At 42.5% G+C, this 16,668-nt stretch overlaps 1 protein-coding gene across 3 annotated transcripts in view; it reads left to right on the top strand.

Moving 5' to 3' along the window:
• The first annotated feature begins 871 nt into the window (after positions 1-871).
• The window catches only part of LOC117832058 (RNA binding protein fox-1 homolog 2-like), an 89,252-nt gene continuing 73,455 nt past the window's right edge, over positions 872-16,668 (top strand). Inside the window, exon 1 of one of the 3 annotated variants that reach the window (XM_034711016.1) lies at positions 872-1,795. In XM_034711016.1, the coding sequence (XP_034566907.1) occupies positions 1,541-1,795 (255 nt within the window). In that variant the 5' untranslated portion in view covers positions 872-1,540. The remainder of the gene's footprint in view (positions 1,796-16,668) is intronic. The other 2 variants (XM_034711017.1, XM_034711018.1) reach the window with 2 other exon arrangements.

Genomic DNA, 16,668 nt, shown 5'->3' with positions numbered 1-16,668 from the left:
GTTAATTCTAAATGTTCAACAATAAATCTAAATGTGAAATGTTAATTCTAAATGTTCAACAATAAATCTAAATGTGAAATGTTAAATCTAAATGTTCAACAATAAATCTAAATGTTCAACAATAAATCTAAATGTTCAACAATAAATCTAAATGTTCAACAATAAATCTAAATGTGAAATGTTAAATCTAAATGTTCAACAATAAATCTAAATGTGAAATGAAAAATCCAAATGTGAAATGTTAAACATAAATATAAATGTTAAATCTAAATGTTGAATATTAAATCTAAATGTAAAATGTTAAATCTGAATGTAAAATGTTAAAACTAAATGTTAAACGTTAAATCTAAATGTTAAATGTTGCTCTGCGATCCTAAATATTTAGCTGATATGCAAATTCCCACTGCTACATATCAGCTAAATATTTAGGATCGCGGAGCAACATTTAACATTTAGATTTAGAAATTTAACATTTAGATTTAACATTTAACATTTAGATTTATCATTTCACATTTAGATTTATATCTAATAGTTAGATTTAGATTTAACATTTGGATTAAACAAAATTTTAACTTAATACATTTTTCACAACAAAATTAAATGTGAAGAAGATCACAAATATTCCTCTGATTTTGTTAAATCCAAATGCTAAGTGTTAAATCTAAATTTTTAACAATAAATCTAAATGTGAAATGTTAAATCTAAATCTAACTATTAGATATAAATATAAATGTTCAACGCTAAATCTAAATGTGAAATGATAAATCCAAATGTGAAATATTAAACATAAATATAAATGTTAAATCTAAATGTCTCCATAAGACCACCCCACCCCCCCCTGCAGGAGTCGGAGCCCGGCCGCCCCCCCGAACCGCAGAGAGAGGACGCGCCCCTGAAAGACTCATCCAGAGCGGAGCTCGGCGAGGGAAGAGAGACGGGAGAGAAGAAGGAGAAGAAGAAGAAGCTGGAACCAGGAGGAAGGAACAACAGATCCAGGCTCAGCAAGCGGATCAGAGGACACAGGATAAAGGACTGCGTCTGCAGAAGGAGAAGTAACACCCTGAGATCATTTCAGACCTTTAGTGTTATTAACAGAGAAAGAGAGAGAGACATTAAAACAGAGAGAGGGAGAGAGAGAGAGAGAGAGAGAGGGAGCTAGTAATGTGAGGCTAACACGCAGCTAATGTTAGCAGGCTAATTAGCTTGTCAGGCATCAGGAGGATCTTCATGAAACCAGGTCTCTGCTCGGATTTAAGGCTCTTTTTTATGTAATTTAGAGGCTGTGTGGAGGTGCTTTGTTAAACCCTGCGTGGTGATCATGTTCAGCTTTGAGTAGGGAACAAAAAAAGTCAGATAAAAACCAGGAAAGCTTCTTTTATTGATGAGAATTAGCTTCAATCAGCCGCTGACGCTGTTTCAGAAATCTTTGTGATTTTTTTGGGGAGAAAAAAAAAAAAAAATCAGGAAGGTAAAAGGGGAACAGACTTCCTGATCCAGACTTCTGATCCAGACTCTTCTGATCCGGACTGTCTGCCCTCCAATGTTAATGTCGACCGACGTTGCTTCCATACTGCTGCCCGTTAGTCGGGGGATCATGGACCGGGAGAGAGACACTGAAGCAGCCGCCGGACCCCTCACGAACCCGGCTGGGGGTCCAGCAGCTGTCCGGGGGATGAAGCGAGGAGACCCGGACCCGGACCCTCAGACCCCCGCTGCCCTCACAGACCTACCCGGGGCGGACTGCAAGAGACCCAGGATAGATGGGACCGTGGTGGCTGTTGGAGACATTGGACAGGTAAGAAAAGAACACCAAAATAAGACTGTAAACACTTCCACATCATCTGTTTGTGTTTGTTCCCCTCTCCTGGAGCCTCCTCTGCCCTCCCCCTTTCTGCTCCTCTCAAAGCTTTTGTTCCCAGCCATCATCCAGGGAGCCAGGGAGGATGCTCATAATGTTCTAACAGGCCTATTCTTCCTCATCAATAATAAAACCATGTATCATTGCAGCAGAGAGACACATCTTTAATCCAGAGAGAGAGAGAGAGAGAGAGAGAGAGAGAGAAACAAAGAGTGTTGGTGTTTAAATACTGTAGCCCAGCTCCTGGAGGCAGCATGACCGAGCCAGACAAAGGTAATATGATACAGGCTCCATAGCTATGACAGGCAGCAGCCCAGCAAAGATCAGATCCATTCATCAAGTCCACCTCGGCTCCCTTCGCACGCCGCACACTCTGGGGCTTTTTATTCCAGATCCCTCCTCACTTGCATGAAATCACTGATTGTTGATGGTAACGTGAAGTGAGTCATCACATCAAATCCTGATACACACCGCATGTGCCATTAATCGCTCCCCGCGTGTGTGTGTGTGTGTGTATGCGAGCCCCCCCCCTCCTCTTCTTGATTGTCGCTAGGTGTTAAAAGAGAGAGGCAGACAGGGATTGGGGGAGGGGTCACCCCCAGTGAAAGACAAAGAACAGAGCCTTTTGGTGTTGGCTGAAGGAGCAGGGGGCTCGGGGGGGTTCTCCTCCTGAACACGGGTCTTCCCTGCTTCCATGACTCGACTGCTGAGACAGCAGAGCATCAGCAGCCCTCCGTGCCTCTGAAGGACTAATCTGAGTATATTACTGTAAACCAGCAGGAGGGAGGGAGGCGGGGTAGGAGGCCGCCGAGCCCTGGGGTGCACTCCTCTCCTCGCTCTCCCTGGATCTATTACTATTTATTTCTCTCTCTCTTTTTCGCTGCACACCGTTCTTACACCTACACACATATGCTTTGAAGTGTCTGTAATCCAGCAGCAGCACAGGGGAGGGGGGGGACGTTTCAGCTGACGTGCGCTGCTGCGTTCAAGTGCAGGAAAACAGCACCGACCGTACTTGAAGGGCGGGCAGACTCGGTTCGAGGTCATCGGCAGGTAATTGAATCCCGGGGATACTGGTCAAATACTTTAATTCGTCAGCGAGGCCGACCCGCCGCAATGACAAAGAGGTCTCGTGTAAAGCCGGGCCCCGTGTACACAGGACGGGCGCCGATGATTGGGAGAGGTTAAAGACCCGCGAGGCAAAGATGATGTGACAAACAGCCGCGTGGTGGACGGGGATTCTCCGAGCCCATCAGTTGTATTGATCGCTGGGCTCGGGGAGGTAAGGGAGGGTGGGTGGGTGGGGGGGGTCATGATGATAACAGGAGGCTGGAAAGAAATAGATAAAAAGAAGAAGCATTGTGGCCTCCATGCACAGCTTCCTCTACTTCCTACACATTGCAACTCTGCAACAGCGCCTGTATGAAGTTTCGCCACCACTACGCGGTCGTACTTGCACTCTGCATCCTAAAAAATGCATAACACCGGTGTGCAAGTGTGTGATTTCTCAATGCATTATGGTGTTATGCAAGAATGAGGGGCACAGCTTCAACGCTACACATCGCCACGTCTTCCCCCGTTCCTCTTCGGGTCCTCTTCGGTTCCTCAAGGTGTAACCGGCGCGTAAATAACCCTCCCTGGGGGCGGCAGTAGCTCAGTCCATAGGGACTTGACTTGGGAACCGAAGGGTTGCCTGTTGGAGTCCCAGTATGGGCAAAGTTTGGCAAGTGGACTGGTGGCTGGAGAGGTGCTGGTTCACTTGCCTGGGCACTGCCGAGGTGCTCTTGAGCAAGGCACGAAACCCCCAACTGCTTGGGGTGCGCTGGTATATGGCAGCATCCTCACTCTGACATCTAACATCTGACATGCCTAAGTGCATGTCCACTGCATGTGTGTGCATTGTGTGTATACCATTAGCCATAGCATTAGCTGTGTTAGCTTAAAGGTCTTGCATGGACGTCCTCTCCTTCATCGTCCAAATGACACTCACTTCCTGTCTGATCTTTACGCAGCTGTATCTTTATAGTTTCGGACCAACATGCGCAGTAACTCCTTGGAAAGTTCGGCCTTTTTCCGATGTATTTTTCTCCATTGTGTTCGTCTGTTTTGGGTTTAACCCATAGACTGTATAAAATATGGGCAGCCATATTGGAAATGCTGAACTCAACCAGGCAGAGTGTGACGTAAAGGGGGCGGAGTTTGAGCCTCCTAGCCAATAGCTATGTGTTCCCGCCTGTCAGTCAAGTCAGTCATGCCCTTATTTGGGCAAAAACTCTTAATCTTAATATCTTCTGAACCGAACACTGAACAGTGTGTGCCGATAGAGAGATTAGCTTCGTAGAGCAAAAGCTGTTTTTTGAACCAGGCTGTAAACATGTTTATTTCTGCTGCAAAGATCCTCTTCTTTGAATGGGTGTGTATGTGGTTTCCGGTGTTTCTGCAACCAGCCTCTAGTGGATTCTCAATGAACTGCAGCTTATAACACTTCCACAAGGGCTTCATAGTTTGAGACCGGAGGTTGCCGCTTGGTCTTCCCCAGTTTCTCTTCAGTTCCTTGGAGGGAGTTGAGGTGTAACCGGAGTGTAAATATCCCAACTTCACCTTCACCTTTGAATTAGCCATCGCATTAGCTGTGTTAGCTAACAGGTCTTGCATGGACTTCCTCTCCTTCGTCGTCCAAATGACACTCACTTCCTGTCTTGTCTGTACGCAGCTGTATCTTTTACAGTTTCGGACCAACGTGCACAATAACTCCTTGGAAAGTTCGGCCTTTTTCCGATGTATTTTTCAACATTTTGTACGTTTGTTTTAAGTTTAAACGTTGGCTTCACAGCTTAACACTGCCCCTGCAGGTTTATGATGGTACTGCAACGCTTGGTCGGTATCAGAAGCATTAGGGGTGTAACGATTCTTTTTAACAACGACATGATTCGTGGTTGCCGATTCGATTATTTAGAACGATACGATCCGAATCAATTCAGTGACTTGAAATACATTCAGTAGCTTTTGAGCCAAAAATTCAACCAGTGTGACTGTGAAATAAATCCCTTCATACTGGACAGTCCTAGAGTCCTGTTGTTTCTTGTAAGGGAATCAGGTCATGGATATAAACAAACAAGTACACAACATTTAAAGGCAAATGCATTCACATTTTATTTGAATAAAAAGCAACCAACACTTCAGGTTGAATGAACAGGAAGTTAACCTTTTCTGCTCTCATTTTCAATATTCAATAAAAGTACAGTAAGTGCGACCAACATTTCAACAGTAGGTTTACCTGCTAGTTCTTCACATGTCCTACAAACAGCGAGCGACTTATTTAGAACATCTCCATCTTTGCAAAAGCTCAAAGTGTTTCCACACGCTGGACCGCAGTGGTGGCTTGATGATTCCTCGCTCGCCGGCTTCTCCTCTGCCGTCCGCCATGCCATGTTTTGTCGTCTGCTGGCGCGTGGCGATGACGTCCAAGACGGGCAGGCTGGATTGAGTAACGTTTAACGTCTTTATCATTAAAAGTGCAAAAAAACCCACATCCATATAAAGTCTAAATGCTTAAATCCAATGTGTTATTTCCTAGTAAGCATCCATAGAAGATGCAGAAACACAGATCAGACGCAGAGCATAAATGAGCTTTAATCGATCAATAGGTACAGGTGAATCAACTTTTAGTCCAACCATATCTCCATAATCCGTCTGAATTGATAAAACAGAACAGATTGCATCAAATAGGCTTTAAAAAATTGGCCAGTATTGATGGAAAGACTTCAAGAAATCTCATTATGATGCAGCTGCCACCAAATTGATTGCAATCTAAGCGGAGGCTGCTTTCTATTGGACGAATGTTAACTTATCTCCATGATGGCCTTACATGCAGTATTGAGTATCAGATAGTGAATGCATTGATTTCAAATCAAACCAATGAACCATCAGAATCCAGTCTTAGGTAATCTGTAGGTCATAACAAGCAGCAGGAGTAGTGTAGGTATTTTTCTTTATCATCTAAACCCGTCGAGTATCAGGGAGGACAAACGGCTTCTGCACATGTCTTCCAGATTTTTCTAATGCATGACCCGTGTGCAACCTCGGTCTGCATCTGTCAGGTCAAACGTTGACACGTTGAGTGCAAACGCCTGGTGCATGTAAATGATGAAAGCGTGATTTATGGCGCGGCCTCAGATTGGATGGACACATTATTTGCAGGAGGGAGAGAGGACACTCTGACGCAGGGAGACATAAAGGATTGGAGGCGAGGAGAGAGCGCACAGAGAGAGGAATCTAAGCCATTAGTTTGCATCCATCAGGGACGGCGGTAAAGGATGAGAGGGAAGTGATGGATGGTATGATCAGCTGGGGGAAGAGATAAGCTGGAGTGGGAGCTCTGAATGAAGATGGGGTTGGGGTTGAATTACTGCCTATTTAAAGGGCCGGAAACAAAAGAAAACAACTCTTAGCGGGATGATGTGTGCGAGTCCGTCATGTTCTGCATCACTGGGGAAGTTTTTAAACACAGAAGAAGAAACAGGCGGCACATTTAGAGACTAAGTCAAGCAAGTGCAGCGCCCCCTACAGGCCTGGAGTACCTCTGCTGCTAGGACACTCTTTCTGTTGCTGTGGTTGTTTTTCAGACGTTTCAATGTGGTTGCATCATTTTGCAATTTACCATCCACTCCCACCCCCCCGATTGAAACCATAACCCTGAATAGTTTATTAAATAATGGCTTATTGATTAAATGATCAGGGGATTCAGTGTCTGGGATAGTAAACAAAAACGTCAATCGATGCCAGCTGAAAGATCGGCTCGCCCTGTAGCTGGAGCGGTAGCTTGACGCCTCTTTTGCATTCAGATTCCACCACTGCACAGTCACACGGTTTAGCTATAGCTATGACTTCATGCAAGAGTATGGCATGGCAGAAACGACATGTAAACAAACACAACAAATCAGGAACACATACAGCGGACCAAGTGGCACACGTCCGGTTTTGAAGCATGAAGCAGAAGTGCAAAAAAAACATGCAGTTCCAAAAGTGTCCACTTGAGGCTGGAATCGAGCTGATTGGTTGAATTTAAGATCAGATAAGATCCTCCTTTATTCGTCCCACAACGGGGAAATTCCTGGAGTTACAGCAGCAAACAAGAAGGTGTACAGAACAAGAATTCAACAAGAATATATATAGAAAAGAAATGTCCATCAGAGACGACAGCTTGGACATAATCCTCCTGTCAGCCACCACCTCCACAGGGTCCAGGACTGAGCTGGACTTCTTCCCCAGTTAGTCCAGTCTTGCTCTCCTGTATCCTGTCCGCCCACAGCAGGTGAAATCCTTCCAAAGTGGCGTTCGTGTCCGGTGTTAGCTCTGTTAGCATGATGCTACTCTGGTGCCGGGTTAGCTAGTCCACCTTATCGTAGATAGATCTTACATTCCCCATAACGGTGGGTGGAAGGACAGGTCCATGTTGTCTCCTTTAGCTTGCACCTCAGTACCAGCACGTCGTCCTCGCCTTCTTCTCCTCAGCTCGCAGGGAACATCGGGCCTAGCATTGTTTAGCATTGACATGCTACGGGCTGCTAACAGCTGATCTTGTATGTAAACAATGGATACACGCAGGATCTCTGGACACACACAGGAACAAAAATAGTAAAAACACCCCTGCAAATGTAGTCAGTTTGGGGTCTATGGTCAATAAATGACTCCTTAAAAGTCCTGACAGGCTCCAAATACAAAGAGAACTAACAGATAGAAGAACAACCAAGAGAGAGCTGCTGATACAAGCAGACACTCCAGCGGCGCTAAGCGTTCAGGGACTGAGTTTATACCGCGATGTGAAGTTTTCGGTCACATCACACGGCACTACTTGAGACACCTGTACTACTCTGTCATGGGGCCCAGTGATTAAGCACAAAGGTGTGGTGACACTTGAGCTGTAGAGGAATTTAAAACGTTGGCGCCATGTGTGTGCAGCCTACACGTGGTGCCTCACGGTCGCCACATCGCATGCAAAAACCGCTCCGTGTGAAAGCAGCGTTGCACCGCTGAGGAGTTCAATGTTCAAGTGAGAGAAGAGGGGGACGACTGCTGCAGAGTGTAATCGTTGAATTGGTCGTTTATACATCATAGAGAAGTAAACTCCACTATGGAAGTACAAATGAGCTTTATGATCCTTAACTGCATGTATGATGTTACATATAACAGAGACATGCAGAGTTAAATGAAAGGCCGTGTGGTGGGAGGATGGGTTCTCTAAATGCACTCATCCATTAGCACAGTATTCCCTCCGCTCGTAGACTGCTGACCTTCCATGCCGACTGTAAATCAGGACTGTAATAATACATGAGAGTGCAGCCTCCTCCTCTCTCTTTTGTTGCTCCTGCCCCCCATCCCTCCCTCCATCTACTCCTCATATACAAACCACAGACCCCTCCCCCCTCCGGCTCCCCTCTAGCTGTCCTCTGATTCCTCCCCCCCCTCCAGCATATTTCCAGATTGCTAATTGACTCCTGCTTCACAGGCTTTTTCAGTGTGCCAGTGAGGTGAACCACCCCTCCCTCCCTCGCCACTCTCCCCCCCTTCCCTTTCCCCCCCTTCCACCATCACACCCACCATCGCCATCTTCTGATTATCACTCCCTTCTTTTCGATCCCCATCCCTCAAATCTTCCTCCTCTCTCGTGCTCCTCATTTGTCGTCCTCCATCTCTCTGTATTTCCCCTCCACTCTCTGTTGACAGTATTGATGTTTACCCTTGAGGCAGAGCCACGGTCCGCTCGGGATGCAGCGCGGCCACACACTTTCTAACTCTCTCCTCTCTCCCCCCCCCCCGTCGGCCCGTCTGTGTGTTTGGGTGAGCCGATTTGTCCTATCGTTGGCAGTAAAGAGGCTTTGTGTCGCGCTAACGAGATCAAAGCTCATTTAGGAGAGGGCATTAACCAGACTGATCGCTTTAACGGGCCGGAGCAGAGGGAGGGGGTCAGACCGGGGAGGGGAGGATGTGAACGGACAGATCATTAAGATAGATTTGAGATATTTTTTATGGTGAAAAGTCGGCTTCTGAGCTGCTCCCGGCCCGCGCTGCTTATTAATCTGAGTTTGGGCTGCGTCTGCAGAAAAACTTTGCAAATCAGGACGACTCACATCGTTTCAGGAAGGGACAGCTTTGTTAAAAACTCAATAGACTTATAAATGATGGGTTAAAGACACTTTAGGGGGTTAAACTGAGACGCTAAAGGTAAATCTGATACCGCATTAATATGCATGTCTTTGCATTTTATCAGCCTAGATTCATGCAAGGGCTAAATTGCCTGTGTGCTGATGTGTGCTTGACCTTAAGGGCCTGTTTCCACTGACGGCTGCAGCCTAAGTTCTGTACAAAACTAATGCAGATAAATGGCTGCAGGAGAAACAGGAACATGAAGCCGTTTTCTAAATTGAAATTTCTTGTAGTTATTTTAATTTCCTTGCTCGTGATCTTCTTGGAATAAAGGACAGTCTCCTGTTTTAGGAATGTTGCTGTTGCTGGACTGTTTTGGGGACTTATTGATACTCACCCCCTTCCCAGGGTGTTTTACGTCTGTTAGTGTTATTGTAAGGAAAAGTTATGAATTAAGTATGAAAAGCATTTTTAAGGAATCAATGAAGTTTAGCATTTCCAGCTGTCAGCGTCCTGAGTGGAAAAAGCCCTCGATGCAGTAGCATAGAATTGTGTACGTGTCCCTACCAATCTCAAATATTAAGGTTGAAGGGGGAAAAAATGAGCTTCATGCGACACATAAAAGGTTAAAGGGGACATATCACGCTTTTTTCATCAACATATATTGGTCTAAGAGGTCCCCAAAACATGTCTTTAAAGTTTATGTTCAAAAAAACACTTTGAAATCAGATTTTGGTCTGCCTGAAGAACCCTCTTCTTCAGTCCTCCTCAGAACAGTCTGTTTTCTCTCTGACCACGCCCCCTCAGGAAGTGGGTGTGGCCTCGGCTGTCCGGCACGTTGATCTAATGTTTACATGTTGGCTGAATATACACGGCTGCTCAGAGACCCGCGTTACTTCAACCCTCTGAATCTGATCCAGAATCTGATCCTGACGGAGAGGCGCCTGCAGCAGGACCTTTCTGAACCATTGGTCACAGATTTAGTGTTTCTTGTTTTATTTATCAGTATGTCGACGTTTGTCTTGGTACACAGCTACAGCTACAGCTATGAACATGTAGCTATGTGGCTATGCTAATTAGCGCTAGCACTTATCCATGACAAATAAAAATCATCCACTAGATCTTGAAAACCAACCAACCTCTACCAGAAAGGCAGCGGGACCTTTTCTGAAGGATTGGTCACAGATTTAGTGTTTCTTGTTGTTTTATTTGTCAGTATGTCGACGTGTGTCTTGGTACACAGCTACGACTTGTAGCTATGTAGCTATGCTAACTAGCGCTAGCACTTATCCATGACAAATAAAAATCATCCACTAGATCTTCAAATCTGCAGACGTGGGGAGTCAAAGCGACCTTTGTGTTTATTAAGACAGCCTACAACTAGCATGCCTCCCTCTTAAGCTCCTTGTTAGCACACATGTGTGCAGGGAATGAAAAACGGAGGAGGGGTTGAGTTGTATTTTATACAGTCTATGGGCTGAACAAGCTCCGAGCTCTGACTTCCTGTTACAGACCGGATGGCGTTGTGACGTATGAAAAACACTGAAAGTCTGAAACGGCTGGTTTCAGCACACATTTACAGAAAGGTGGAGAAATCAGAACAGGGGCAGAATGGATTCTTTTACTTTTCAGGGGGTTTGTAGACAGGGACACATATTTCAGGTAGAGAACCTTTAAAAAGTCCATTTTGCATGATATGTCACCTTTAAATCCTTTCCCACTTCGGCACCGCCTCCCAGATACATCTTAGAGACTGGTCTGTTGTCTGGTTGGCTTAGCTCCCTGTAGGTCAGTGCTTCCCAAACTGTGGGGCGGTGCAAAGGTATGACCGTGTGGGGAGAGCCACGCTCATCAAACAGAAGCAGAACTTCACCACCATCTCACTCGTGAAGGTCACTTCTCCATCACTAATCAAATCTAAAAAGGGGGCGGGACTTCTGATACTTCATTGTTAACCATAATTGCAGAAGTCCATATGGAAGAGAAGCTAATGACGCTCTGGTTTTTAAAGGTACAGTTTCCAGATCCAGAGTAGCTGCTAATGCTACAACATGATTTATTTCAGCTAAAGAAACATAAAGAAAGCAGAACATTTAAAAACAAAATGTGCAATCACTACTAAAAGAAGTAGAAGGGAAGCAGGACAACTTAAGTCGCCAAGCAGCAATAAGTGTTGTCGTCAGTGGACACAGGCCCTTAATATGTACATCTGCATAAACAGCTTTAAAGGTTTCCTATCACTTTTTTAAATTTTAGACATTTTTAATTAATTTTTTTAGACTTTATAAATGATTCAAGGATCTTATAGAAGCAGGCAGCTGTCTGTGTAGATCTGTTTGTACTTCTCTTTGAAGTTGCGCTCAATTGAAAAAATTGTGTTTGGTGCAAAATATAAAAAAGTAATACATTATTCAATAATGTGAATAATTCTGTTCAACAATCTGTCATTTGCACTTACTTTAACTGACTTTGTGTTCACCTTACTTTTTGATTGTTGCCTGTTTTGTAATTGATCATTAATTTTAAGGTTTTATCTTAAATTTGCTTCTCATGCATTTTAATGTTTCTTTTAAATACTCAACCTGATTGTAAACTTTGCTCTCAATGAGTTTAAATAAGGAAAATAAATTATTGGTTTTCAATAAAATGTCTGAAAATAGTGAAAAATGTTGATTAATGATTCCTAAAGGAAACAATAGTGTCTGAAAATGTTTAAATAAAATCTGTAGAGTTTTAAAAAAGGGTTAAAATATGTTAGATGTTCAAGAAGCAGCTGATTCAAATCTTTATCATTGTACTTATTTAATAATTTAGAGCTTTACAATCAATAATTAATCATGTCAGCTGTAATAAAAGCTGTAATGTGTCAATCAAAATAAATTATATTATTGTAATGATCTTTTTAAATAGAAAAAATGTCAAAATAAAGCTTTTTAAGTTGCTTTTATTATCTTGATTAAATATTAAATATATTTACTTGAGAACGCAGAACAAATCTTTGTATAATAATGCATCAATAATTTAATTTAAGCCACATTATGTCATTTTATTTATTAATTTTTGGACTGTTTTTAATGATAATATGAATAATGTGACTGAACAGTGGAAAAAAAAAACCCGTGGGATAATGAGATAAACAGTCTGAAGTCTTTAGTTGTACAGTAACCATCATGTACAGAGAGCCTCTGTGTGTGTGTGTGTGTGTGTGTGTTATCACAGGGGGTCGTATGTACATGCTGCTCTCTCTCTCTGCTGTTTAATGATTGCTGTTAAACTTTGAGCCGAGCACAGCGCTGTACTCTCTTGACTTTTGAACCGGCAACGATAAGCTAAAATTCCCCAGATTAAGTTGCTCAACTCCCTGTTTTCCCAGCGCCTCCTCTCTCTCTCTCTCTCTCTCTCTCTCTCTCTCTCTCTCTCTCTCTCTCTCTCTCTCTCTCTCTCTCTGTCTCTCTCTCTCTCTCTTTCTCTCTGTCTCTCTGTTTCTGTGTTTGTATTCGCTCAATTGAATTCACCGTGCTTTATTGGCACAAGTACGACCGCCGGATTGCCAAAGCAGAGAGGCGTAATCAGATTGGAGGCTACATTCATAAAAAGCAGGAAATTGAATACAGCTCACTCTCTCTCTCTCTCTCTCTTGGTTCTCTCTCTCATACTGTTGTTGAGCACGCCTGATTCAGCTTCTTAATATGACACTAGCATGTTAACTCTCTTTTTATGGTCATCGTGTCACCACTCCCCAAACCTCCCCGCCCCAACCCCCGCTCGCCTCCTCCCCAAGGCTGCCCTCAAACTGTCACATGTGCTCCCGTCTCCAGCCACAGACGCAGTGAAATGTCAATCCAGTGTTTCCCTTACACGGGGTCAGATGTGATACTCTGCTACTGTATTATCTCAGCTGCATTAGAGCAACAGAATAACAAGCATTAAGCTGGTAAACACACTTTAATAAGGGTGTGTGTGAGGATTCGTCCTCTTTAAGGTGGAGATGTTTTTATAATAATACAACTCTCAGAAATCCCCCTGATCCGGTCTGCAGAGGCAGCTGTATTTATATTTACATCCCAGAAACTGATTTTCTTTCTGCTTCCCCAAAACAGAATCCACCACAGTGATTATTTCTGATATGGGTTCAGCTCTTTGTGGCAGATCATGTTCAGGATCTGTTGTTTGGGGATTTTCTTTGGTGTGTGATTCTCTGTTTGTGGATTGTTGTTTCAGTGATTTGATTAATCAGCACTAGTGTGGAGGCAGGACTCTTTAATATCTTACAGTATCACATCACATCATATGTTATCACATTGTATCCTATTGTATTGTATCGTAATGTAACATAACGTAATGCATCGTATCTCAACTTTTAGTATCGTATCTTACAGCAATGTAGTATATCTTTTCATACCTTACCTTATCATATCAAATAACATCGTATCGTATCTTCCGGCAATGCATCGTATCGTATGTATCATTACATAACATATCGTATTGGAACGCATCATAACGTATTGCATCGGAATGTATCCTGTCGTATCGTAACTTATCACATCGTAACAGATCGTATCATATTCTACCGCATCATATTGATCATTGCGTATTGTATTGCATCGCAACACATCGTAACTTATCCCATCGTATCTCATCATACTGTATGTATCATTACGTATTGTATTGTATTGCATCGCATTGTATCGTATGTATCATCACGTGACGTATCGTATTGCAACGCATTGTAACGCATCTTATCGTATCGTAACTTATCATATTGTAACATATCTAATCGCATCATTACGTATCGTATTGTATTGCATCGCATTGTAACTTATCGCATCGTAATGTATCGTATGTATCATTACGTAACGTATTGCAACGCATCATAACGTATCCCATCGTAACATATCCTATCGTATTGTAACTTATCACATCGTAACATATCTAATCTCATCTTCACGTATCGTATCCTATCGCATCATATCGTTTCATTACGTATCGTATTGTATTGCATCGCATTGTAACTTATCACATCGTAATGTATTGTCTGTATCATTACATATCGTATTGCATCGCATTATAACTTATCATATCGTAACATATCGCATTGGATCGTATCTTAACCTAATGTATCGTATCGTAACTCATCGCATGGTATCCCCTCATATCGCATTGTATTGTATGTATTATTACGTATTGTATTGTATGGTATTGTATTGCATCGCAACTTATCGTATCGCATAGTATCATATGTATCATTACGTAATGTATAGCAACGCATCATAACGTATCCTATTGTATTGTAACTTATCACATCGAAACATATCTAATGTCATCTTAACGTATCGTATCCTATCGCGTCATATCGTATCATTACGTATCGTATTGTATTGCATCACATTGTAATTCATCGCATCCTAATGTATCGCATCGCATTGCATCATATCGTATCATTACGTATCGTATTGTACTGCATCGTATTGTAACTTATCCTATCGTAACGTATCGTATTGTCTGTGTCATTACATATCGTATTGCATTGTAACATAGTATCGTATGAATCATTACGTAACGTATAGCAACGCATCTTAACGTATCCTAATGTATTGTAACTTATGACATCGTAACATATCTAATGTCATCTTAACGTATCATATCCTATCGTGTCATTACGTATCGTATTGTATTGCATCACATTGTAATACATCGCATCCTAATGTATCGCATCACATTGTATCGTATCTATCATTACGTAACATATTGCAACGCATCATAACGTATCCAATGGTAACGTATCCAATGGTAACGTATCCAATGGTAACGTATCCAATGGTAACGTATCCAAACGTAACGTATCCAATGGTAACGTATCCAAACGTAACGTATCCAATGGTAACGTATTCAAACGTAACGTATCCAATGGTAACGTATCCAAACGTAACGTATCCAATGGTAACGTATTCAAACGTAACGTATCCAATGGTAACGTATCCAATGGTAACGTATCCAATGGTAATGTATCCCATCGTAACATATCCTATTGTATCTTATCTTATCACTTCGTAACATATCTAATCGCATCTTAACGTATCCTATCCTATCGCATCATATACATTTGTATCATTACGTATCGTATTGTATTGCATCACATTGTAACTTATCGCATCGTAATGTATGGCATCGCATTGTATCGTATCTATCATTACGTAACACATTGCAACGCATCATAACGTATCCAATGGTAACGTATCCAAACATAACGTATCCCATCGTTAGGTATCCTATTGTATCGTAACTTATCACATCGTAACATATCTAATCTCATCTTAACGTATCGTATCCTATCGCATCATATTGTATCATAACGTATCGTATTGTATTGCATCACATTGTAACTTATCCTATCGTAACGTATCATATCGTATCATATGGTATCCCATCGTATTGTCTGTATCATTACATATCGTATTGCATCGCATCGTAACATTTCGTATCCCATCGTATCTTAACCTAATGTATCGTATCGTAACTCATCACATGGTATCCCCTCATATCGCATTGTATTGTATGTATTATTACGTATTGTATTGTATTGCATCACATTGTAACTTATCGCATCGCATAGTATCGTATGTATCATTACGTAACGTATAGCAACGCATCATAACGTATCGTATCCTATAGCATCATATCGTTTCATTACGTATCGTATTGTATTGCATTGTAACTTATCGCATCTTATTGTATGTATCATTACGTATCGTATTGTGTTGCTTCGCGTCGTAACTTATCACATCGTATTGCATTGTATTGTATTTTAACCTAATGTATAGCATCGTATCTTACTGTATTGCATTGCGATGTATCGTTTCGTATCGTATTTTATTGTATCATATCGTGCAAATGTCATAAGTCAGTGTTGATCCCACGTTTAAGGCTAATTTATCAAATTTAGTTACAATAATAAAAATGCTAAATACTCTGATATCGGATATGCCGATATTTTCAAACTGATTTTGTCAGATCCTGATATCAGTCTGACACATCATGACCCCGCAGAGCCGATCCAGTAATGACCCGGGACAGTAGGACGTATTCGTCTCCTGCTTCTGAAGGAGCCTTCATTAAAGTCATGTTGATTATTTCATCATGCTAGTTTTAGAGGGATGTTTGGAAACCCTTTACATGTCCTGAGTCTGCAACAGATCTTTGTCCAGCTCCATGGACACTAAGAGTCCGCCTGTACCCCGGTCTGCAGCTGTTTTCACACATGCTGTCCTGGAAACTTCCTGAAATGTTCTGGGCTGAGCTGCATGTGTGGACACGACCAGACGAAACGTTCCTCCAGACTTCTTGTAAATTTCCACAAGAAGTCAGGGTGAGTCGGGATAACGTGGCCTTTAAATTCACCACAAACGAGCAGGCGGGAGAGATGGCGTTGAACGACGCCCCAAAAGAGCGACACCTAACGCGAATACAACCACCCTAAGACTGTTTTAGGGACGAGTGTGAACAACCACTGTGTTTTCCCTTTGTGCTAAACAATCCAGAGTTAGCTTAATGATACTGATTTGTCCTATACCTGTAATTTATTCCACTGGACCGTGACAGAACAACATCATAACAGCGTTTTAGCTCCCCACCACTTGAGATGTTGTGAAGTTTGTGAGGTCGGT

This window comes from Notolabrus celidotus, chromosome 20, assembly GCF_009762535.1.
Source record: "Notolabrus celidotus isolate fNotCel1 chromosome 20, fNotCel1.pri, whole genome shotgun sequence".
In the NCBI taxonomy this organism is placed as follows: domain Eukaryota; kingdom Metazoa; phylum Chordata; class Actinopteri; order Labriformes; family Labridae; genus Notolabrus; species Notolabrus celidotus.
This window is presented reverse-complemented; position numbering and strand designations above follow the sequence as displayed.